This window comes from Strix uralensis, chromosome 3 (assembly GCF_047716275.1).
Source record: "Strix uralensis isolate ZFMK-TIS-50842 chromosome 3, bStrUra1, whole genome shotgun sequence".
Classification (NCBI taxonomy): domain Eukaryota; kingdom Metazoa; phylum Chordata; class Aves; order Strigiformes; family Strigidae; genus Strix; species Strix uralensis.
The window spans coordinates 34,447,440-34,474,867 of record NC_133974.1 but is presented as its reverse complement, the minus strand read 5'-3'; the positions used below and the strand labels follow the sequence as shown (position 1 = coordinate 34,474,867).

Below are 27,428 nucleotides of genomic sequence, written 5' to 3'. Positions count from 1 at the left end.
TGGAAGTACTACTTGAGCGTAGAGAAAATTCAAGCAAGCAAGTATAAAGTGTCTAATCTCTGAGGTATGGATTCTGTGGACAGTATCTGAAAGGGAAGGCATCTGAATTCTATTTACATCTCATTGTAGAGGTCTAGAGTGAAGCTGAACTGGAGCTCCCATTGCAGACACTTGGTTTCATACACTAAGTCAGCTAATCCTGTACCCAAGGTGCTCTGCTACTCATTAGAATGGAAGAGATTGAACGAGAGCAAGGATTTGACCCTAGGTTTCCCCCTTTCCAGCCTCACATGAGGTTACTGGTTCGTCTGGATCTGGTATTTGTGATCAGACATTCTGAACCCAAGGAACATATCTGATAAAATATGTTCAACACAGAGATATTTATGGGAAAAAATCCTATTTTGTTCAACCTGCCAAAGATACTGTGACAGGGCCTAGCTGAGAAAATTCAATGTCTAGGAAATACAGGTATTTTGGTACAATTAAAGCCCTCTGTGAGACAAATACTGAAAAGCTAGGACACAATGAAATGCAGCATTTAAACACATGAAATAACTTTAAACACTTGAATAATTTTAAATACATTTACAGTTCCACTGCAGCGTTCTGCTGGATTGGGGATTACTGCAGCCATCAGGTTATAATTTCACCAATCTGAAACATGACCTTGAATACCCTTGTGAACTTTCCTTAACAAACAAATGAGGTGGAGCTACTTCATACATAGAAGCCAGTTTCTGAGTTTGTCTAACATCCCCTCCCATTCCACGAACAATTCAAAAAGCCTTCAGCTAAACTTCTCAGATAGTGAATCTGTGTAGAAGCGTTCTGAAGTACTAAATGATGCCATCCAGGCTTTTATCAGAATGATTTCCTGCATAGGGACTTTTTTTTTTTTTTTAATAGTTCCTAATTATTCTTGTGTCTTATAACACTTAAAAGTCAAATTTTTGAGAGTTCAGATATTGGTAGATGTAATCATAGACTACCAAGCCAATCCTACAGCTGTTATAGCTGGTGGGAATTTTGTCATCAAGTTAAATGAAGACAGGAACCAATCTATCTAAAAAAGCACTAAACTGAGAATAGATTATTATCAAGGATGAAAGAAATACTCAATTATTGATAACACAAATGAATTAAACTACTTTTGAAGCAGAAATATCAGAGTTACTATACAAATACTTGTTTCAAAACTAGTAATTTATCATATGCATGAAAACAGCAAAATAAAAGCAGGTAGATAGGGAATAAATACAGATTGAAAGAAAGAAAAACAGAGCTTTTATGAAAGAAATTTCTTTAGGTAAAAAATCTAGTAGTATTTCTGCTGTAATACTTATTGGCATATAGATTACACTGATTCATAGCCAGCAATGAGATGATAGTGTGTGTTCAAGTTCCACTTGCCACAAATACATTAATCTGTCATTTCCTCGTGGGAAGTTTGCTTTCTGTTTTATACGTACAACTGCAAAAATATTGTCATTTTAGGCTAGCAATGGAAGACCGTTTATATGTGCATAACATTTTCCATAAATTCTCATGTTGTGGTCTTCTAATTTCAGTAATTTGTGGTGGTATTTTGGCACTAAACGAAAGAGGGGGTGTGATACAATTGAAGCTGCACTGAGAACTCACCTGATTCTGCCCCGAGGGCGTTCAGATTGCTCTGACATAAAACTTGTGCTGCTGAGGCGTGAGGCACTGCTGGTTCGGGAAATGGCTGACACATCACTGACATCACTATCTGATGATTTGGCAGAGACGTTATCACAACTTCTGTACTGATCTGTTTGTATATTATACTAGAGATCAAGAAAAGAAAGGGTGAGGAGTCTCATCAAAACATAATGTATATATTGAGACAACAAATGACCTAAGTATGACAATTCTCTCTAACTGCTTTTAGATCTAACAAAATGGTATGAAATAATAATGGTATTAAGTAATGTCTTTATGTCTAGTGAAGAAATTAAACATGGTATTTATGGACCAAATAAGACACTTGAAATAAATTACAGCATTAGAATTGAAATAATAGACTGCTGGTTCTTTAGTACACTGGAACTATAATAATGAAATATTTATGCAGCAGACAGACATCTTCTCAAGCACATACATACCATCAATTTGTCTATAGACCCTCTTTTCAGCTTTTCAAATATTAAAAACCATGCTATGAAATACCTGTACAGTTTGTTTGGAACAGGAGAATTGCGTATGAGTCTGAGTGAAATGCAATGCTACATGAAGCTGTCATTGGTGATCGATTTCAATAACTAAGTTCTATCAGAAAAGGAAAAAGGTACATTTTCTACCTTAAAATATCTCTTTCTATCATGATAGTAGAGGACTAGTCAGGCAGAAAGCTAACTCTGCAAAACCAGTATTTGTTTTCAGGCAGATCAGTTCCCTGATCTAGCTGCTTTTACATGTGCATGTGCATGAGAACTAGCAGAAGACCAAGCAGGAGGAGTATGTGGACAGGGGTAGAAGTTATTTCCCTTTTGCTAACAGCAGAAGCTTTGATTAGTTAAAACCAACTGTGACACCACACCGCCTCTGCATAATCTTGTATTACTCACATCATCAGTCAGACATATATAAAAGAAAGCTTCAATCCTAGCAATGTCACACTTACCTAAATCTTCAGTCACACAGATATGAGGTTCAAATCATTGTCAGGTTCACAAAATTAAAACCCACTATCATTAGAGAGCAAGGCTGGGAAGTGCCTTAAACAGTGGTATACTTCCCAGGGCATATTATGGGAAAACTATTAACACATGGGAAGACCAGGCAGTTTTTGACACGACACTCTAGGGAGTTTATTTTCCGGATCTGTGCTCTGTAAAATTGCAAGTCATAAAAGCTTATTTATGAATTATACACAAAGCTGTGACAGTCTGTGAATATCCCCAGCTCAACTAGGCACTGGGTTGCAGGCTGAGTCAGTCAGCAAATGTCATGACTTAGCTTTAAAAGCCTGGCAAATGCAAGCTCAGGTTTCTACAGATTAATGTAACAGGCCTCCTGTCCTCAAGCCAGGTTTATCTTCTCTTGTTCCAGTACCTTTCAGCCACTATGTCTGGGGTCTCCACAGCACACTTGGAAACCTCTAGGTAAAACATCTAAGATAAGATGAGGAAGTTAATGGGAGTAGAGAAGGGGAGGGAATAATGAGGATACTAAGCACTAACTGTAAATATAGAAATCTGTAGGAGAAATGGAGGTTATATAAATTTAGTGTCTCAGCATGTATTTCAGGGATACTCACAGCTCCTGGACAGCATATGCCAAGATAAAAAACAAAAACCAATTTATTAATAAAAGCCTGGGGGGTTGACCTGAGGGGTGTGCATTAAGGAAATTCTTAGCAATACCCTGTGAGGGGCTTGCATTGGCTGACTGAATAAAAACATCTGTGGGAGAGAAAGTTCTGGTTTACTAAAGGTAAATTTTCAGCTTCAAATACTAAATGAAACTCTGCGGATTTCAGAATAGCTTGGACCATGATGACTTTGAGCTCAAATAACATGTCTTAACAGGCATTGACATGGAAACAGATGCAGCAGAACTCTGATTTAATCAAGAGGGTAACACAGAGGACTCAAGAACTGCAATATTTAAAAATATTTTCAACTAAAGCAAGGATTTATTTGGATATTCTTTTTCCAAGTGACTCGGTATGGCTTATCTGAATATAAATGACCAATAGGGTTAAGGTGAGACTATGCTGATCTGTTTATTCAGATCACCTTTTGGAAATGGCTTGTAGAGTCTGTTAAATAATTTTGGTGCTTACCCTGTTTTAGACTGCAAAATAAACCTCTCAAAAATGGAAATACAAAACACACTAATTTTTATCAGGTCTATTTCATAATGGAACATTTAAATTTCTTTAGATGATGTATTTTTCTTCTAAAGTCTAAAAAAAATTCAAAGCAAGAATAAAAGCTATGAAAACTTTTTACTTAGGCTAAACATAAATGTTCAGAGGCTGGAAAACTGAATGGTTAATTTTCTCCAGTTTAAGTTAAACTGCCCCACTCCTGAGCCAGCCTTGATATTTTATGTAAAATTCCCACAGAATTCCTAATGAAACCTTTAAGCTTTCCTAAAACGAGGCATCTGAAAATATGAAAAGCATCTGAACACATGGAATGTTCTGGCTTTTCAATGAGCTAAATAGAATTGCAATCTGCAAAAGAAATCATGATCCCATTAAATAATAAAATTACTGTTGATTCAGTGAAATAGGAATTTCACCCTTCCTATATATTTAAACTATATCTAGAAATGATTCCTCTGCAACTGAGGTTTTAAAAATACTTAAAAATATAATCATGCAATCTCTCTCAAATACATGTTTTTTTATGCATGGTAACAGAGTGTCTCAGAAATATCTCAATGTTTTATTTGTATTTGCTGAAGACAATCTGACTTCAACCCCTCCGTCATTATGATGTCTAGCAACTTCTCTTCCTCACCAAAAAGTCCACATTCTCTTTGTGGCCCTTGGTTTGAGAGTGCATACAGTGAATCTGGAATGGTAGAAGAAGATTCATGTGGTCCCTGAGCAAGCATGACATGCTGCTGGAGACAGATGACGCAATCTGAGCTCTCCCATCAAGGACAGATGCAGGACTTCCTTTGTCCTGCTGGAAGCCTTTATTCTTCTTAAGTGTTAAGGGAGGTATAGGCTGCTGGCCTTTGTCTCAGGTTCACACCTGAATCTGGCTCTTTGTTTAGCACTCAATCTATTATTTAAGAGCAAAATAACAAAGTTGAACACAGTGGACTATATATGCCATGTGAGGCAGAAGAAGACCCTCAGTTTCACTCATACTGAATTTGATCCATCTTTCATGGGTTACCTACATGGTCTGGGGAGGATGGGGAGGAGAGGGAAAGCATCAAGCATGGCTGTCCAGATTATTGGTTAGGATACTGGGAGAGAAGTCAGAAGTTCCAGCCTGTGTATGAGTGACTGTTTAAGGACTCAGCCTCACTGAATGACTGTTCAGTATCAATACGAAACCATTTATTGCCGCAGGGTCTTCAGCCCAGGTATCATTCCCCATAAGTGGGGGCTGTGTAGATATCCTCCCTCTGTCCTGCTGCCTGCAGTCCAGCAGTCTGTACAAAATGGAATTGCTTTGTAAATATCAGACTGGCTTAACAGTCAGTCTTTCATGTGTTGGTAAAAGGAGAATTTTACAGTGAGATGGGAGATAAAGAAAAAACTGAATCCATGTCTTCTACTTGCCTTGGTATTCCAATCATAGAGCTACTGCATAAAACATGGAGCATCCCTTCCTAAAAGAGATTTTCATAGCATGGTTGAGTTTTTACTACCCCTTTATACTGTACGCCAGGTCTGTGATTCCCAAAAAACTTAAAACCCTTCCCTTCATAGAAATAGAGATTAGTACAAAAGTGGTGATGCTGAAAGTTAATGCTGAGTGATACAACGTTTACGTTTTACTACTACTTCTTCTGGATTTAGCTCTTCTTTCCTATAGCTGCTGCTTCTACTGAATTCACTGTCCTTTACAGGAGGCATACAACTTTTCCTCCTTATTCCCTACCTATCCCTTTTCAGTACAATCTGATAATCATTCATCTCAGCTAACAGATTACCAAAATTAAGACAATTTTGAATTTAACCTTTTTTTCCCTCAAATACAGATGGAAGTAAAAAATAGTACTCTTCCACAAAGCAATGATCATTAAAAGAAGAATGTTTTACTATTGCAATATACCTGAACTTATCGTTCAGAAGAAAAATGTCATGGGCTAAGATCCACTTATTTGGTATGTGCATTAAAGTAACACCTGCAGATTTCCAACTGGGCTCAAAAGTTAAGATACAGTTCTGCTCATCTAGAAAACTACTGCTCTTCATAATTCTGCATGTAATTGTAATAAATTTCCTTGTCATGTTATATTTAAATATTATATAATTTTGAAGCTTCAAAATAAAGTGAATTTTCAGTGCAATCACTTCTCTTTCAACTCTGTATCTTACAGAGTTAAAGCTTATGTAACATTTCTGTTCTGAGGTGCAATATTTATCACATTAGGAGAGCTGCTGAAGTTTGCAGCACCTTTGATAGCAATTACTAAAGAGTAGGTCCATTTTTTTAAACACTAATAGCAGCTAGTTTCAAATGCCCACACTATCTGCACTGTCTGCTTCTGCATTACAAAGACAGAAGTTTTTTCAGTCTGAAATACAAAGAGCTGAAATGCAGTTTTTCCATTCACTTCACCACCTGTGGAGTTGCTGCTTCTTCTATGCCAGCAAAAGGAGAAGAAAGGGGTATGATAAACTGCAGACGTGTTAACATCAATGGAAAGAGCACAGACGTAAACCAAGTGTACTTCATGAATACTTTTACAGTTCCTCAATGACTAACAATGTTAGGAATTTTACTGATTATAAGGCACATTTCAGAAGTCATTTAACAATCCATTATAATTATATTATCTTCCATATTAATAAGTTTCTATATTTCTAGATTTATCTCCCCAAATCATGGAGAACATAATAATTCAGACTTTGAAAACTGAAGGAGTGTCCCCTCCTTTGACTACAAAAAAGCCTTCAGGTGACTAACCTCTGAAAATATGTGCCTCATTAAGTGCTTAAAATGAGGAAATTAAATGAGAAAATTAAATAGGGATTAAAATAAGGAAATTAAAATGAGGAAGGAGAAATCCAGACCAGAAACATTAAGGGTTAGATTCACCCAGGGGCCTATGCAAGTCTTGAGAGCACAGCTATCTTTTGAGGCACCTTACTCTAACAAGGAATTTTGTCAAAAAATGGTGAATCATGCACAAAGCACCTTGAGTTTCAAGACTGCTCACACAAGTTCCTCTGAATGCTGCCTGGGTTCACAGTCCAACAGTTGGCACCTTGTTGTGTCCAGGCATCATCTCTAACTCCTACCAGCATCTGAATCTGTGTCTTAGGAGCAGCTCACATGACAGTCCAGAGCCCAGTAAGCACCAGTGATTCTATGTAACTCTTCCCAACTCAACTACTGTGAACACTACTCAACTTCCAAACAGGGAACAGTAAAAATTAGCAGGTCAAACCATGGGAAAACTGCAGTGAAGCCCACGAGTCGAATGAATGGACCTCACTGAATTTTGCAAAACCCTACCGGTACTGGAGTGACTGTCATATCAGTATGACATATAGTAGATTTCTTTTCTTGAAGGTGGACAAAGGGGGCTTAAAAGAAGCTACTCGTCACATTAATGTTCAGGAACATTTTCCATACATAGCCCAAAGTGCCTTCCCCAACATCTCATAAAACTTATCATAATCAGCTTCTTATAATCCTGAGTCTCTTATCCAAACCTTCCTTGTAGACATGAACTATCAAGTTAAGACATGCAGAGTGCCACTGAACTAATGCCAATATTACACTTCTATGCTAAATGCTTTCCAATCACATACAGTCTTAACTGAGATGGTAGTGCATCTAAATATAGACTGATGTCCTTTTAAGTATCTACTACAGTGTTCTGATCAGTAACTCTCTTGAATAAACACACCTTCCAAAAAATGTGCTGCACATTCTCTGGAAAGCTGGAGCAGCTGCAGCATGGTGTTTTGTGTTCTGTCTGTAGCATCTGGAATAATGCATTACTGTATTTTGAATTAAAAGCCTAATTAAGATATACTGTCATTTATATCTGTTCAAATCCAGAATTGTGCTACCAAAGTGTTTGATTCTCTCAAACACTGAAACAGCACAAATATGTGCACACTGGCCACTACAGCGTTACCAATATACAAGAAAGAAGGCAGACAGATGTTTAAAGCTCTTCTTTAAACCCTTTTGCCAAATCCACAGACGTTTTTTGTTTTGTTTTGGTTTTTTTTTTCATTTAGCTTTTTAGAATTTAACTGTTTCACATAAATTACGGAGTGTTTCCACTGGAACTGAATGAAATAAGGATGTCAGTTCTGTGAAGGTCTCAAAACAATTAAAGTGGAACTCTAAGACCTATACAAATGTTGTAGAACAGACAGTTACCTATTCAAAATCCATTAATGGATGTTTAAAAATGTTTACACACCAACTTGAATGCTTGAAAAACTAGGTTGCTTACTGAGACTAGAAGATTCAGAAACTGAGAAATTACAAAAATCGAAGAAATGCACCAGAAATGGACTGGAAATTGCAAAGGCATGTTACAATACCTCTGAAAAAGAAGGCTTGTTTCAATATAAAACATATTTAAATTTAAGAAATTAATTTTGCATACACATAATCAACTATTGCAAAGGAGTCCATACTGAAGGAAAATTTTTGAAAGGTTTAGAGAATTTTATATGTAATAAACCAAGCATCTTTGGAAATGCTTAAATAGTGGAAGAATCAAATCCATGTGAGCTGATTGCTCTGAAAAGCAGAAGGGAATATTTTCTCAATGTGCAGCACAGCATAATTTCTCTAGTAATTATAAATACTTATTTTCTGAAGCAGTGGGCAAACACTGCTACTTGGGAAAGAAAGAAGAATTTCTGTTAAAGAGGGACAAAGTCTGCTTGCAACTACCACTTCTTTAATAGCCATTTAATGTTTCTTTCTCACTATTACAAAATGTCCATTAGACCACTGACTATTTTTTTCTTTTTTATTTAAAGTACATTTTGCTCCTGCAGATTTCAAAGACTTTTCACAGATTCTGGCAGCAGAAATTAGGTATACTCTTTAAGTCCTTAGAAGTCTCAGTCATCAGCTTTACTGCACCACCTGATATGACTTACTACATTTTCATTACAACTGTCTAAATCTTCATCTGTCTGGTTTATTTTCTTGACCCTTTCAGCATCTTCTGAGGGTAAAGAAAGACAGTAGCAGGTTTGCTTTAGTAACATTTTAAAAGTGATGACTATCACAATAGTGATATGAAGCAAACAGCTACATCACTGAATATTGTAGAGTGTTAGAATGTGCTAATATAATTTGTTCTCAACACTTAAAAATATATTGGACCATCTTATCTAGGACTACACCATTATCATGTAGAAAATACATGAAATGTTAAAGATTTTTGGATTTAAAGTCCAGGACAACTAATTCATTCTCCTTACTACTGTTTTAGCATGCAAAGGAATACATGTCTGTCAGAACACCGAGTACTTCAAAAATATTTTTCTTGTAACAGTGGAGAGAAAATTTGCCTCCTCAAAGTTGTGGTCATACTTCCTAAAAAAAAAATCTGAATAAAACAATTTTCAACAGAGTTCTTTCCATTTAGTTCTTTCTATCCATCATGCTGTGACTTAAATTTTGATTTCATTACCACATATATTTAAGAACTAAAGACGCTACTAGAAAACTCTAGGTACTAGATGGTAAGAGAAATTTGTAACATTTCAGGTTGATGTTTTCCAACAACTATTTAACCATACATTGGGTTTACATTAACCCAGTAAGAAAAATATATTGAGGAGAAAAAATAATGGTTATGATAAATATTAAAGAGAGGATTAAAAAATATGTTTCATAATGAAAAAATACGAACATTTGAATCAATTCGTAAACACAGTTAATCCAAATCAGAAAACTGGCCTTTGACTATGAACAAAGGTATATGTTCGGTCATCCTGACCAAAATCGTCAGACTGCACATTACATTTCTCTCATGCAAACTTTATCAAACCCATTTTTACTAATTTTTCAACATGTTAACTGGCTGAGAAGTACTGCAGAGACACACTGCATCTCACCCTCTTGTCCTGAGTTGACCTCTTGTGAAGGTAATGGCAAACCCAATATCAAATGAGCTGTTCTAATTATTATACAAATTCTGGCTTCTGACAGATGATCTCATTGGAAATTTCCATCCCAGTTGTTGGGGGTTTTTTTAATAGCACTGATATTCCACAATTTGGCAACTGAGGACCTAAAGCCTTGTTTCTCTTATTTCTCTTCCTTTGAGAGCTGTTACACTTAAGTTCTGTATTCACAGTGAGTTGGTCTCAAATAAGAAACATCCTTATTAAAGCTGTTTCCATATTTAACTGTAACAAGATCTTGAATAAATCTTTCAAATCTGTTAGATATTGCAGGTTAGATGCCCAGTTGCCTATTTACCCATTCCTAAGTAAATTTCTGATTTTGTTTCTGCTGAGTACTTCACTTATCCATTATTTTAACCTGTGCCTCCAGGAGCATGCATCAATTCTGCGAAACACAGGGAAGTGACCCTGGAGGGGCAGGGACAGTAAGTCTGGTGCCTGTGCTATGGCAGTAAATGCCAGGAGTGTTCTGATGTCCACAGCTGTTGAGAGCTTGACAATGTTTGTTGTTTTCTGTATGGCTCTGGTTCATAAAGGGAAAGTTTGTCTCTTTTAAAATCAAGAAATAAAATTACAAGCGTTTAGTTATTACTGATGTGAAGAAAATCTTTGAAATGTGGCTCGTGAAGCGCAAAAGTCTGAATTAATAAAAGCTGTGATTTTCTTCCAACTACTGTTATTCTGAGACCTTATTTTCAACACACACAGTCGCTGTGTGTCTTTGAATTTTTTACAGTGGACTTTTACATTCATACTGCCGTCCCGTGGTCACTCATTGAAAGCACATAACTCTCAATGGCACTTGAAGAAGAAAATTGCAGGAATGCTTCCCCTATAACTGAGTTACCGCTGGTTTTGTCTCTGCCCTTTGCCTACACCAACACAGTGCTGTACTTCTAAAAGGAAACACAGAATCTAACTAAACCTCTCCCCTTCTGACTTCTGCAACTGTTCCCCCTGCGTTAGGCATGACAAGGTGAAACATCTTTAGCATTCAAGTTCAGCTCCAGCCCCTCACAGCTTGATTTGTAAGTGGCAGCACAGATGTGCAAGAGGTTTTCAGCAGTTTGCTCAGAAGTCTATACAGTTTTAAACTTACAGGGTTGTGGGACAGCATTTTAGAATTATCAAAAAAACCAGAAGAAAGTCCCTCTATATAACTTCATTAATGTAATTCCAGGTACACTTAATTATCAGAGGAAATCTTTATGCTTTTATTAGAAAAGGAGATCAAAGTAACCAGTATGTATTCCAGGAAAGGAAATACATTACCTGTGATGTTATTAGGATGCAAAAAAATGATAAAAATATGAGAATAGCTGCATGGGATTGGATCTAATTCTGTCTAGCTCTCTACACATCAGACAACAGCAAGGGCCTAGAGAAGAACAAAAGAGTAGGGCCAACATACCATGATACTTCCATGGCCCACTTTTCCAGCCTTCAGGGATTTGCAGGCCAAGGACTTTCTAAGCTAGAGGTGACACAGCTTTGCTTAACAACTGTTGAAGGATTTTTCTTCCCTGAATCAGTTTTGAAGTGTTCTGGTTTTTCCACTTTCATTTTAGGTGACATCAAAGACTAAGTCTAATACACACCAGATGGGGGTAAAAATGATGTTAAAAAGCTATTATTTGAAGACATTTCTGTCAGGCTTTATAACACAGTGTTCTTGAGGGTTTTATAATTTTTAAATAAACAGGTTTATGCCTTCAATTTTCAAGCCAAAGTATCATTTCAATACTACTGACTTTACCTTGGTATATTGCTCACGCTCATGTTCTTGGCTAGAACCAGACCCTGATGTCTGATTATAACGGTGCACTTTCATTTTCATCTGTCTCGTTCGCTCCTCCACTACTAAGCTTGCTGCAAAAACACACAATGAAAATCAATTAAAAATAGAGAAAACTTTTTTGAAAAACAAATGGTTTAACAACAATTTTAGCTTATTTTCATCTCAATGAAACAAAGAAATGTACAAACATGTAGAACAAGCAGGGTGTAAACACAGAACAAAGGAACACTAATGTCAAGAAATAACCACTTCCATCGCAATAGTCTTTACCTGAAAATGGGCAGACATCTCAATTTCCTACACATAATCAAGCTGGTGCAACAGATATGAAAAGAGTGAAAGAATTTAGGTGATAGGCTGAATTAGAAATCTGTTAAGTATTCTGGATGCAGGGGACAAAAATCCATGATCATCTAACCATGCATTTGCTTAAATGCAGAAAATATTACAGTAACATTCTAAGAATTAATGCATTAAACAGGTATTAAAATTTATTTTTAAAGTAATTAACTCCTACTGCTATTTTAAAACATAACTGCTTACCATAGTTGAAGATTATTTGAAAGGAATAATTTCTCCATTCAACCAGTCACAGTAAAAAATACAGTAATTTTCTAGTTTGATGGGTTTTTTTTTACAAAAAGTCCTTTAAAAGCGCTACTTTGCTCTCTAATATTCACTTCTATTTCAAAGAAATTATGTGTTCTTGTGTTTTTAACTTCCTTATGACAGCATTTGTTTGAAAAAAGAAATCTAATCTTAAACCTTCAAGAAGTTGTGGTGCTATAAAGAGCATCTTCCTCAATTTGAACAAGTTATGGAAATTAATGTTGGCTGTGCTTGCCACAGGAAGATGACCTTGCACTAATGGAAAGAGTGGTGTGAAAGCCCATGCTCTAAGGCTTCCTTAAAATAAGTTAACCTTTGTGGTAGCAGATAATTTTCAGAGGGAACTATATATTCTGCTGTTCTTAAACTTCGTAGCACTATAAATGCAAAGAAATACCAATAAAACCAATACCTTGACAACTGGCACTTTTTAACAGTTCTAGAACTAGACCCAAATATTCATCAGTAATTATTCTAAATCAAAGGAGTACTCACTATGTTCATTGTGTTTTAACAGGTTAGAACATCCCAGAACAACTTATTTTAGTTGGAATTTTTTGTGTAGTCTCAAATTCAAGGACTGGCATTTTATTTGGGAAAACCTCCCCAAAATCTTCTGCTTTTGGGTCAACCATGGATTTATATAACTCTCTCCAAAACGGTCAGTTTTAAAAATCAAGATTTTTGTAAACAGCCCCTCCCCAGACCAGGGACAGGAGAGAGACACCAATTTAAAAGCTGCATGGAATCAATTTTCAATCACAAAACACAGAGAATTTTATATTAGTGGAAAGTAAGTAATTTATCATGTTGTTTAAAGATCTGTATTGTGAATTAAGAGGTACCAAAGTTCTCATATGTGGGTTTTACGCTGTTAGTTAACTGTGGGATTCTTTGCGCATCTATTTTTTGCCTGTGCTTTGCAAGCACAAAAATACAAAAAAAAAAAACCCAAAGCAGTACACTCAGGGTTGGATATTTTAAACTGTGTGTTACTTCACAAATCACGATTGTGCATGCATGTACTATCCGTAATGTGCTTGTGGAAATGATGGAATGTCTGTGCGCTGGTTAGGTATGAAAAAATATACAAAGACATCATTGTGAAAAACATGTTGTTTTTATGTCCTCCTTCCACATTTCTTATTTAAAACCAGGAAAATTAAATACAGCAAATTACATTAAAATTCTGCTACAGCTACAAATTTAAGGCAAGAAATAAAGTTATCATTGTAATCTTCAATCTCCCACACGCAGAGGGTCCGATCTAGGAAATTCTGCACATGCAGAATGTCACACTGGGCCCAGCGATTATTCCAGATGACTAATTATGTCGGTAAATGTGTACCTTAATTGCAATGAGTCCAGTTCCACCATCAGATATGCAGGCACAGCTCCAATTACTTCAATGGAAGTTGCATGGAGGTATCTGAAGGCAAAATTGAGCACTTTAGGTGAAATTTTTAAAGATGGCCTCTTATTTCAAGGACAGATATGAAAGGATTAAGATATATCAATCACTGAAGTAAAAAAACTCAGATATCTTAATCCTATCATACATGAAATAGACTGAGGATATAAAATCAGAGGGAAAATTGAGACCCCTTTAAAAATTTAGCCCTATATGTGTATGGTGCACAGATTACAGTTACTCTAAAAAATAACCCTTTTGTTGTGTGACTTTTAGGTGCTTCACCCTGTCAACTGTACATTATACTAAATAATTTATATGATATAATGTTACTCTGTATTACTTACAGTACCTGGGAAAGAATATTCTATTATGTAATGAGATGCTATTTCAGTGACTATATGTGAAAATTGCTGCAGTCAAGTTTGGGTAAATATTCAATGTTAACTCTGTAGTTCTCGATTTTTGTTATGTTTAAATCCTTAACAACATGATTATGTTCTGGTTTTCATTATTAGATATCACTATATAAAATAACATGAGAACAATTAATGAGGACTGTGAAGTAAATCTAAATTCTCTAATGGGAGAAATCTGGTTTTGTGCATGGAGTAAAATCTAATTTAGTACCAGTTAGCTGTTTAATGTATTTCTAAGCAAGCAACTGTGTGAAATGTAAGTCTGCTATAGAAAATTTCCATCTTTGTTTACCATGCACATTTGAATGTATGTTGTATCTATCTCAGTTCTGTGATGGAAAATTTCATCTGCCTGAAAAGTATCCTGGTATACCCTTTACATATTAATCACAAGAAGCAGAACAAAAATCTAACACAGGAGCAAAAGCACATTAGCAGAAGCTGTAACAACCATACGTAACACCACCATACAATCACATAACTTTTTGGAACACAGCTGGTTACCACAGGTAATGAAAATTTGACATAAACAATACTTCAAGAACTTAACCTGCCTCTTAGAAAAATATGGATCTACTTTCTTTCTGGACATCAGTATCTACAGAGTGCCTTTCCTGGAGCTCTTGACAGGTAGGACTACACAGTAATTTACAGAGCAAAGCACTGTAATCCCAAAACCTTTAAATTTTACAGTGGCCCTAGAATCAAAATATGGAGATTTACTATGTCTCAGATTAGTGGTACAACTACCATCAATATCGGTTGTGTCGACATGTTACTCTCTTTGGTGTCAGAAGATATGCTTCAAAGAGCTGTAACTCTCATCTCTTCAAGAGCTGCTGATTCAGATGTGAGGTCAATCAGTATAAGAAGTAATTGAAAGAAGAGAACTCACTGAGCAGACTACTTAGATAAGGGGTGCAAGTTTAGAGCTAAAGCTTTTTCTACTGCTAAACCATGTGAAGGCTGTACAACAATAACGTACATAAACAATCAAGCCATGCAGGAGAGAAAAGACAGACATATGAATGGAATCAAAATGTTATACTTCATTTCCATTAATATATTTATAAACAGGTTTGACTCCTGTAATCCCAGGTGTACTGGGTCGGGCTGTGATGGAGGTAGTTTTCTTCACAGTAGCCTGTAGGGTGCTGAGTTTTAGATTCGTGACTAAAACAGTGTTGCTAACACACTGATCTTTTAGCAGTTGCTGAGCGGTGCTTGCACAGCACCAAGGCCTTCTCTGTTTCTCATGCTGCTCCCCAACCTCCCCAGAGACTGGGAGGGGGAACAGCTGGGACAGCTGACCCCAACTGACCAAAGGGATGTTCCACACCACATAGCATCATCCTCAGCAATAGAACTGGGGGTAGTCTTTTCAAGGTAGCTGTTTGCTCAGAGTCTGGCTGGGCATTGGTCTGCTGGTGGGAGGTGGTACGTGATTGCCTTTGCATCACTTGGTGGTGGGGCTTGTGGGTTTTTTTTCTTTTTCTTCATTTTTTCCCCTTCATTTATTAAACTGCCTTTTTCTTGGTCCATGAATTTTCACTCACTATTGCTCTTCCAATTCTCTCTCCTATCCCATTATGGAGGGTGGAGTGAGTGAGCAGCTGCTGGGTGCTTAGTCGCTGGCTTGGGCCTACCCACCACACCAAGCTACCAAGAATTAACTGTCCAATGTAGTTCTGAATGGTCTTCCATCAAACAAACAAAAGATCCCTTAGCTATAAACTTAGTTTATTATTCAACTCACTGCTAAATCCCATCTGGCTTCCACTGTGAATGGGATTCAAAGGAAGAAGACAAGGTCTGCAAAGATTAAGACCATCTTCCATCCCATACGTTAGCAGGTCCATCAGCTCCTCCTGGGCCTCCTCCTCACGTGTAATTCAAGAAACATCCTTGTGAAGACTGTGGACCCTGTACTGTAATTCATAACATCTTACAGGATTCTACATATGCTACATGCTGGAAGTACAACTAAACATCCGGATTTCCAATCTCTGCAGAGGTGATCATGCTATTAGTAAAAGAACAATTTAACATATACATATAATGGAAGAGTTGGTTTTTTTACTCCTAAAGTAATTCAAAAACTTGCTTGTATTTTTTGTGATAAAAGAAGTTTTGATTAACATTAATAGCTACAGATCTCATTTTCAGCCTGCAACCTACCCTGAAAGAAAATTAGGACAGGCTGTTTTTTTCTTAAAGGAGACAGCCATTTCTTAACTTTTCTAAGACATTATGAATTTAAGTACTAGTACTAAGAATTTATGTACTAGTTATACTCCTTTTAATATGTCAGCACTATGGTAAGGTTTATAGAGTTACAGCTGATGGCATTAACTAGTTGATAGCCCTCACCTTTATTTCTCTCCTCAGAAAACTAGTATGGGCACATTTCAACCTCTGTCTGCTGTTTGACAGAGAAGTTAAACCTGTCTAGAATTCTAATCCTAACTGTTCAGAATATACATTACCTTTACAATTATGAACAGAATAACAGAACCATAAGTAATATACTATACTAACATATCACATATAGTAGGGCAAATAAAGTTGTCTCTCTTTTCTTTTTTTTTAATACTTTAGTAGATAGACATATATATGATATGGCTTATTTCTGTTATCCACAGAATGTGAATCTTACAATGCCCCAGTGTGACATTAAAATAAATTCAACCTGTGCTGGTATCAACAGACCAATCCTATGAAAATCAGTAAGAGCTACAAAAGCTTCACTAACAGCAGTGACTGGTACAAAAGAGACTGAAGTAATTTTAAGATTTAAAGTCCCCTATTTAAGGTTTGAAAGGGGAACTAAACTCTATATTATTTGCAAAATTTCTTAAATGGCATGATGCTATAAACACGTGTCTATTAATCTGATAGCATAATGTATGAAACACATGTGGGCTCATATGTTTATGTTAAATAAGGATTGTACCACAGGCAGCAATACTGAACTAGCAAGGAACAGCAAAACTGCTATAGCTGCTTTTCTAGCTCTAGTTTTTAATTCCGGATCTTAACTGTTTAGGTATCCACCTCTTTCACATTAGAACAATCATCAAAGAGTCTCTACATTCTGTAGACTTTGGAAAGCCGTGAATCTTGTCCATAAATAACATCTAAAAAGAACCCACTCAAACATTTGAAAAAGGATTAGAATTGTTTAAGCACTGAAACTACTTCCTGTGTAGCAGTATGACCATCACCAAATTCCAAGGAAAACCATCTCATACCCAAAATTGAACTGCTGTACATGCTACACATGTGCCTCCAGCAAAATATCACTATCTCTGGAGACTTGTTGCTATCTTGAAAATAATAAAGCAAGAAAGGAGAAGGTAAATTTTGGCAAGGCATATGAAAATAAGCCTTTATGCTTACAAAAAGAACAACAAATTCTTAAATACCATATAGAGATCCGGAGTTTTAGGACATCAAAAATAAACATGGAAACTGGAAGATACTCAATTTATCTAAAGTCAATGGATTCTGACATTTTAGGAAGACTATCATTCCAAGCATACTGTTGGTGAAAAAGATGGAGAGAGAGGTAATGAGAGTTATACAAAGTCCAGGACATGACCTTGCAATAACAGATTCAGGAAATTATTAAAAAGAAAGGAGATATGTGGCTTCATTGGGGTCCATAATTATTTACATGTGGGAAGACTTCTAACAACAGAAGGCTCTTCAATTTAGCAGATACAGGCAGAGTAACACCAGTAGCTATGAAACTAGATAAAGTCAGATAAGTAGTAAGACATATGTTTAAAAAGTCAGGTGGCACAGGAACAATTTTCCATCACTTTCAGTCATTAAGTGAAAGTACCTTTCTAAAAGGACATACTTGCTCAAACCCAAGTATGGGCTTAATGCCAGAATGACTGGTGACATTACCTGGTCTGTGATTAAAACTGAGAACCATATTGTTTTTTCCTAGACCACAGAAAACCTATGGATGTCTTAGCACTGGCTATACCATTTTCTTTAATGGTGACATCTGGAACAAACACAGAATTTGCTCTTGAGGCACTTCTAGTTTGTGCTGAAGATGCTCAAGACAGAAAGGAGGTGTAGGCAAACAATAAAATTTGGAAATCCTCCAAGTTTTACCTGCACTATGAAATGTTGGAGTAAGCTACGTAACAAGAAGAAATTGGCATCAAGATTTCAGATACCAGTAACCCTTACCAGCAGATATCAGACATCCTTTATGATGCAAACTTTAAGGGAAAAAGTCTAGAAGTCTAAAAATGACAGAAAGATTTGCTTACACAAGGAAGATACTGAAAAGTAAGCTGAGGTGAAAATTTTTTCTCATAAAAACTACTTTATAGGAACAGTGTTTCTGGGACACAAATAGCAGGTTCTGGCAGGGCAACAAGGAACTGCACTTATCCTAGAAGCCAACAGAGATCTGACCTATTCTTCACTCTCACTCTTCATACTAAGAAGAAAGGTTGAACAATGACAAACAGCTACAGCTATAATGCAGTCTAGAGGCATGTACACTTAGCCTTTCTACACAGCAAAAGCCAGGAGCTTCATCTGTCCATGCTACTTAGATGCAATGTGGATGGGAATCGGTGGGAAAAAAACAGTATCTGGTTTGAAGAAGTGAGAAGTGGAAGATGAAGAAGAAATTAGGCAGAACCAATGTCCAGAACAAAGGCAGGGAAATAAATTAGCAGTGAGATCTGGATGAGATAATCACCTAGTAGTGTGGGAAAGGGAAGCAAAGAGGGAGGGGAGCATTCACTGGAGAGCTGACTGTGTGGCACAGCAGGGAGAACTCACACTGGTGTTGGACCAGGATGAAGTGTTTCAGAAATAATACAGAGAGTCTCCGGGTTATTTCTGTGCAGCCTTCAGGATGAGTTTTGCAATATGCACACACAAAGTATCCCTGTGGTAGGTTTCATGACTTTAAAAATCCACAGCAAACTCTACCATGAAATTTAGAGAACACACAAAATTTTGAAATCATGAGGAGATTAATGTTTTGAAATATAAGGTTAGTAACACTGAAAAATCCAGTTGTTGCTAAGATAAAGAACTTGTTACCACTTTCTGCATATATGAGTTCAAAAAGTACTTATCGGCAACATACAGATAGTGAGGGAGACGGCCTCTGAAGCCTGCTCTGCAACCCTGGTCCCTGCATCTGACTAAAATGTGCTGTGGTTCCTTTAAGCTTGTGTGCATGGGTTTCCTTTCTGTGGGAGCTGACACCACTCTGGACCTCCTCCCAAATCAGAATGGAGGCGTGACTAAAGCACATACTCACACTGCCAATCTGGGAAATGACCTTGGATATCCCAGTACACACAGAGGCACAGTGGCCATCTTGAGTTTAACAACTCACTCCAGAAGGAAGACAAGCCAATATAAAACTCTGAACTGGCTGATAAAATGCTCAGCTCTTCCTCAAAGTTTCAAGAACGATCCAAATAGAAGCTTCTATTTAAAAGAAAACAAACATATAATTCTTAAAATTTGAAAAAAGTAAACCACTAGTTTTGGCAGCAATCCAAGTCAGCATTTTCCTAATCTGCTTAAGACTTTACCACAACTCTTACCACTGATTTAGCGGAACAGATGCTTGGGTTTTTTGTTGCAGATTTATCTGGCCAGTGTTGTTCACATCTGTAGTACATGCTTTCCTTCATACCTATGTCTCTTGCCACATAATATCCTTTAACATCCCCCATCCCCATCTCTCATTCACCTACTGTGTATTCTTTTTATACCTTATTCTGCTCAGGGGAAAGTCACAAATGACAGTGGGCTACTAGTGTTAGTCAGCTCAACTTAATTAAGTTATTCATGGTACCCTCAGAACCGCCAGCACTCCACTTCTTCCTGCTCCTCTTCTTTTGCCCAGCTCTTTCTGCCTCTGGGTTGCATCTGCATTCAGCTCCCTTGAGCCAGAGGAATCTGTGCATGTAAAGACCCCACCACCTTCTACACACTCCCAAATCTTGGGCCAGATCCATCCAAATCTTGTGGAAACAAGCTCTTCTACAAACCTGTTACAGTCATGATCTAGTTTGTCTGCATAAAGTCAACTGTTTTAAACAAAGAAATATCCACTGCAGTCCAAATCACAGGGGTAGGTTTGTGAACTTGAAAGAGGCATAAACAACAAACTGGCATGATTGAGTCGTATTGTTCTTTTTGAGAGAAATATCAATACTGAAGAAAGCAAAAATGACAGAAATAATCTGTAAAATCAATGATTCTTAGCACTTGCTTAAGACATTTCATAGCACATTCTTAACACTGCCAAATAACCTGTAATTGCTAATACCTAAATTAAATATAATTTCTTTTTCATTTTTTTTTAACATTATCATGAAAGCATACTCCCGAGTACTGGAGTGGGTGTTGGAATTTGTAGCTAGTGGAACAGCTGCTGTATTTTTACTTAAGCAAGTATGAATGTGTCAGTGGGATTCATCCTTTCAGAAAGTAAGAAAGTTGTAGGAGATACTCCGATTCAAGTTCAATTCGCAGTTTGGCTTTGACCCATCAAAGCCTGTACTCAGATCAGAATTTCCCAAGATCTGCAGGACTCAGGACTAAAGGTCAGAAAAGGTTAATTTGTGCTATTAATGCTTACACAGCATAGTATTTTGCTGTTAACATTAAAAGGGATTAATTTTTTAAATTTTTTCTCTCCAACCTTCATTCTGATTTTGAGATAACTTCTACTTTCAGCAAAAAGAAAAAAAAATAGGACTTCTCTGCAACGCTGCCTCAGTAGGGACATGACAGATTACACTTTTCACTTTGTCGGACAGCCTTAGATACCTGTTGTTTGAGCTCACTGACTCACTGGTATCAGCACTGACATGGAGAATTCATAGGAGGTAAGCATGGTATGTTTGCCCCTAGAAATCTGCCCTATAACATGACTATCTTTCTGAGTGTCATGGGCTTGTCATGCAAATAAAACACAGCTCATTCTTCAGAATCTCTCTGCATACGAAGGACAGTTTCTGGCCATCATGACCTGCAACTATTCCTAAGCCCAGACCTATGAACATCCTTCACAGATGTCAAGAGCCATGACTTCATCATTATAAACAGGTGCTGTGCGGAGCTCAAGAGCTTAGGTAAAATCTTAGTCTTTCAGTGAACTTTAACTCAAGTGAGCAGCTTCTGAGCCATGTGAAATACCATGACTACTCCTGTTAAATCCAGTATATTGCATTTCAATAGGAAAATTAGAAATCACAAGAGAAACCATATTCAGATTCTGAAGAGGGGCATCAGATAGACAGCATATATATATTTGAGAAACAACCTTCTTTCTTGTTAACTAAATACTATATACTGACATGGAATATACTGAAGGAAAAAGCCAGTATAAACAGTTGCCAAACATTTATAAAAAATTATGTAAATATTTACCTTTTGTGGAAGAGTTAAAAGTCTCTTGCTCTTCAATGAATTAAATGCACGGAATGATGGAAACAGAAAAAGAAATCAGCAAATTTGAAGTTAGATAAAGAAATGTGTTACATGTGACAATGGCATGTACAGTAGGCAGTACTCCAGCATATGTAAAAGTAATGTCAAAAATTAAAATGATAAACCATGACAAATAATAAAGCCTATGACTTTTTCTTTAAAATTAACAGGAACAATGAAGTTACTGAGAACCAGATTGTGGACTCGTTAAGTATTCCGCTCGAGCAGTATTGTCATAACCAAATTTATGAATGACATCAAAATCTTAAAATTGCTTTAAGTATCACTCTCACTCCTGAACCACGTAGCCCTGTTTTAGTTTATGAAGCCTTTTCCACAATAATTAGTGTTACAAATATGTTTTCTATTAACTGAAATCTATAATACTCAATAACCACTGGACTATTGAAAATTGGTCTTTAAGGAAAACATAAAAGATCATGGGGCTTGAACTCATTTGCAAGAGTTAGCAATGCTGAGAAAAAATACTCTCCAGCGTGAGTAAAGATTCCACAAGCTGCCTCAAAATATGCAGTGCCACCTAATAATTTTAAAATAAAACCAGAAATATGAAGACAAAACAAACAACTCTAAAAGACTAAAATCTAAAATTGAAATTATTTATTCTTTTTCTTCTGCCACTCAAGTTTTACACTGATGGATCTGAAAAAAGGTTTTAACTGAAAGGGTTTGATCTTTTACAATCACTCAAGCCATATTCTCACTGCAATGACATTTCAGTGATCAGGTACATATACACAGAACTGTTTTCACTAGCTATTAATTTCTTTTAGGATCTTAAGTTGGTTAAATATAAAAAGATATTTGCAACTCAAGTGTATTCTTTGACAAAAGACTGATTTTATGCACAAAATTCTGATTCTTATTTGTTAAAAGGAAACACTGGACATCAAAACACTTCATTCCTCTATGATGTGACTACCATTAAAGACTTGTACATGTATTACACACATTAACTTTATATAAATAATCCCCATTCAGTACCAGTAGAGTCTTCAACGTAACTTTCCCTCATGAAACAGCCAGCACACACACATGCACGCATACACTTCACCCTGCACACAGACTGTACGAAACTTATGCAGCTTTTTCTAACATGAGATAATGTACAGCAATACTTAATGCTGGTCACACTTTTGCTTTTCTAAAGGTCACTGCACAAAGCCTCCTGCAGTAAACAGATGCCACTGGAAACTCACACAACCACACTAGTTCAGTTACATTTACAGGTGTTCTTTACATGTAAATATACTGCTGATTATCACAAACCTTACTCTCATTATAGGACGTCTGAAACATGAAACCACATTGTTGAAGCTATGAGAAAGAAATCATGCTGTGAAGAGCCAAATAGAAGCAGATACAGGGAGAAAGACCTGTTTTGCATGAATTAGCTCTTAAAGATCGTTTCTATACTACAAACCACCATTGCACATTCATCTTGCTGGTTCATAAATTTCAATTTTACATAATATGTTTTTTCTTATTTACTTGCTAGATTTCATAGTATTATCCCTAATATTATCTCCTGCAGCTACAAAGGAGTGTAGAAAAATGCTACAGATCTTCAGGCTGTATTCATTTCCTTGATCAATACAATGATTAACCATTATACAAGAGTGTAGAGATCCACCCTCAAATACTATTGAAGCAAGAATTCCTGTGATGTTTGATAGCTGCAATGATAGAGGACGGACTCAGTAAAGATCACAGAAATATACTTTATACAAAGATATAATTTAAAAACCATGCAACTACATAAAAAGTTGTTATAGAAACAGCTGAAAAACAAAGTCAATGCAAAATCCCAGCCTCTCTTAATGATTTGCACAGTTCCACTCAAACGTGATGCAAATAAAAAAAGCACCAATGTAAATCTCTTACAGCTCGGCACAGGATGACATACTGAGAGCACACTGTTGTCCTTACCATGGCTTAGAATTTCACTGCTTTAGTCACTGAGCCAAAACATCTTCATATTATTAGGTCCTTTTATAAAATTATCAGTTAAAACAAAGAAATAAAAATCGCTTAAGTAGTGTAAGTTAGGGTAATGACTACCAAATCATGACTTTTTGAAAACACACACACACACACACTTATACCAGGCTAACTTTCAATATTGAAGCATCTCAAGACCTTTAAGTGCAATAACATTCCAGTGTGTCTTGCACTCTAGGAAATACTGCTGACAGGGTTGCAAAGGAAAGAAATACAGCCATGTCTTCCCTGAATATCACTGGGATTACAGTAAAGATCACATTGTCTAAAAATTACAGAAGCCTACAATCTTAACTGTAACCACTTTAAAATGTCAGTGTGTACTGGAGTTGCTAAAAATGTTTAGTTAGAACTGTTCCAAGTGAAAATAACTACCTCCCTCCCCGACGCCAAAACTAGGCAAAGCTGCTATCCCCTTTAGAACATAATCACCAAGAAGCCTTTTTTTTTAATTTACTAGTGTGCATAATTATGCTGGTTGGAGGTTTTAGTCCTTAAATGGGACTTTTCCCTCTACTTTTAAGATTTTTTTCCTCTCTTCCTGATCAGTAGTACCAACCCCAATTCTGTAATGGAATAGGGACCACTACTTTGGCCTTTGTAAGAATTACTTCTAAGAGATTTTCTTTTAATAAAGTGTGTCTACTAATAAGGACCTTTTAAAGCTACCTTATTTTCTCACAGGCTGACTTTTTATGATTCTCAAACTGCCCACCACAGCAGTAACCAAGACAACATCATCTGGCAGAGATAGGGAAACAACTGGATTTTTATTTCTAAACTTGACAATGACAAAATGTTCAAGATGCAACATCAGTCCTAGGAGAAGTCTTATTAGCACGGATATGATCATTTACAACTCAGAGCTAAAGATTAGAGATTAAGAGTTAAAACATCACTGTTTCTCAAGATGAAAACCACTACCAGTCTCTTGCTCCTTCATTAACACTCATTTTTTCCATAATGAGAGCTTTAAAGAGTAATAAAATTACTTTACTGGATTCTTCTATGTCTCCTGAATATGCAAAGAGCAAACAAAATGCCCACTCTAAATATACAGACATTCAGTTGTTTTACAGCAATCACTGTGATTTGTAAAACATACACAGATTCATAGATGTATGTATTTAGCTGACACAACAGAATTTGTATTGAGCGTAAAGAAGGACTTTACTATAAAAATGATACCTTATGGTGTATCATACAGGATTTGCTTGAAACACAGGATGTCAATTCTGACCACCAAAAAGTAGCTTTATTTATAATTGAAGAAAATGCATTTTGAAATGCTCCCTATAACATTTGTATATTGCACTAGATTTTGACATCATCTATATCCACGGTGACTGAATTTAAATCACTAAGGACACAATTCAGTTCCAAGTACAGTTAATGGAAATCTTTCACACACCTCAATATGCTTTGGATTCAATCCTACCTTAGAGTTAGATCACTTCTGGTCACTCCATTTGACCCTGATACTCATTTGACAGGAATTAAAGAGGTGAAACTGGTATTAAAATTTGATACTGCAAATCAGAGCAAATAGCCTCACTGAATTTAATTTCTTACATTAGTATAAAGTTTATATATTCTATCATATTTATTTCAGAAGATACTGACAAAACCATTTAAAAATATTTTATAAAATCTACTCAATTTAGCACTTCTCTGCAAATATCTTGAACAAAGTATTAAACGTGGGTAAAATCAGAAAACCTCCCCTTCAAAAGGAAAGCCAGTCACTTCAACAAAACAAAAGTACTATGTAGAGAAGAAAATCTTTAGCCTTCAACTCCATATGCCGTAATACAGCCATATTGACACAGGCAGTATGATATATAACAACAAAGTAAACAGTATGTCGCATCCTACTTGTACATTTTACACATAAGACGCAAGCATATCAACCACAAGTGTAACTAAGAGTTCAGTGAAACAGTATTAATTTACAGGTGTTCATGATATTAACTTCCTAAACCTAGAGTAGCTTTAGCTTTCTGCTCAACTTTCATTTTTTCTTTCCTCTTCTGTATACATCCCAGCTAATCATTTTCATGATAAGTTCTACATTCATTTCCAATGTCTTTAACAAAATATAAACTAGTATTTTATTCTCAACACACCAGTTATCAAGAACAGCAGAAAGATGATAGATAAATATCCAAAGGAAAGACAACTTTAAATTAAAAGCTGATTCATCATTATATATTGTACCAAGTTCTGAATTACAGAAGAAACATGAAAGAAATTTGAAATTCATTAATTACTTATTACATTTCCCTAAAAAGCTCTCAATTTACTAATATGCAGAAATAGAAGCTCTAAATGTAGTTTGTAACTAGTTTATAATCCAGACAGTCCTAGATTCACTACAAAACAAAACGAGGACTCGAATTTAAGTTTAAAATTAATAAAACCCACTTCAATTAGTATATTAATCATTCAGAATAAACACACGTATAAAACAAGAATACATTTTTATATGTGTTAATTGACAGTGTAGTATGCCATCACAGCTCAAAGCCATAAAATTAATGTAAGCTGATTGCATGTTAATGTAAACCATCATACAAAAAACCCCTATAGTAATCTATCATGATAAGAAAGTTATGGTCAGCAACGTTATCTATTCAAGAGAGTGGTTTGCCAACTGTTCTATAAAGCACCACAACATTTCATCTTAGAAGCATTTCTTTAATTTCCATGTAGAAGAAAACTTTGCGGTACATAGGAATCTCAGTTGTTGCATGTAGTCAATGAGAAAATAGGCTTTTTAAACACGGAAGAAAACCTGAATGTGCAAATATTATCCATTATGCTATTTCATTTTACCATAATAGTGTACACTCTGTGTGCAGTACGTTGCTAGAAAAGGAAACAGCAATATTCATACTTATTTGATATTTGTATGTAAAAAACATCTTCCACAACCATTAGGTCTATATTGTCTTTTTCAGAAAAGAGCAGCACTCTTTGCCTGATCAGTTTATTCTTAAGAAAGAAAGAGCTGATGACCTATGCTTTCACATTTCCCATGGCGATTATTTTCATTCTTTACTCACTGAACTATGAACTCCAGAAGAAAACCAGATTTGTGATATTATTAATCTATGTTAATAGTGCACAATTAATATACACCACAAAATAAGAAATTAGTAAGACTGTCAAAATATTGTCAAAATCTTTGCCCCTGAATTCTTTAGCTGAATACAAACTAGATATGTGTAGGAAACTACCACAATTCTAATAGAAATTTTAAAGTAGACAAACATAAAAGGGTACTAGAATATTAAGGCAATTAAACCACGCGTAATAGTCCATCAGTCATACTCTACAGGATTTCCCAGACTACAGATATGCTTTCATTCTCTTCTATTGCTTTATTGGTAGAATTATAGCATTGAACACATATTATGAAAGTAGACTTTAAGTAAAGAAAGGTAAAAAATCAAAGAGTTTGAGCTATCATAAGCTCATTATTTGATACCTTGCTCTATACTGCCACTTCTTACTGGAACTTGTGGTAGCTGTCTTCCCCTGCGACTGCTGAAGGATGTGTCTGCAGGAGGAGACTGTGTCGGACTTCCTTGTTGATGTATTCTGCAAATGAAATTAAGAGTAAAATAACCCAAATGAAGAGAACGTTTATATTCTGAATTTTAAACAAATATTAAGTTGCATATATTGAAGATGGGTTTGAAGAAGCTTGCATTTGGTGTGTGCCATATGCGCATACTCAGGTCTAGATACCTAGTTAACTTACAAGGCCTCAATTGATTTCTCTAACTACCTTCAACTAGGGCAAATGTTTTCCTTTGTTTTGTTGGGGTTTTT

General features: G+C 36.1%; 1 protein-coding gene across 31 annotated transcripts in view; it reads right to left on the bottom strand.

The window, feature by feature from the left end:
- The window catches only part of RIMS1 (regulating synaptic membrane exocytosis 1), a 353,684-nt gene that overhangs the window by 71,376 nt on the left and 254,880 nt on the right, over window positions 1-27,428 (bottom strand). For 12 of the 31 annotated variants that reach the window (XM_074861849.1, XM_074861847.1, XM_074861852.1 and 9 more), the window contains 3 exons: window positions 27,082-27,194; window positions 11,595-11,707; window positions 1,645-1,811 (listed from right to left, as the gene is read on the bottom strand). In XM_074861849.1, the coding sequence (XP_074717950.1) occupies window positions 1,645-1,811; window positions 11,595-11,707; window positions 27,082-27,194 (393 nt within the window). Of the gene's footprint in view, window positions 1-1,644; window positions 1,812-11,594; window positions 11,708-21,509; window positions 21,540-27,081; window positions 27,195-27,428 lie in introns of all 31 variants that reach the window. The other 19 variants (XM_074861864.1, XM_074861865.1, XM_074861867.1 and 16 more) reach the window with 3 other exon arrangements.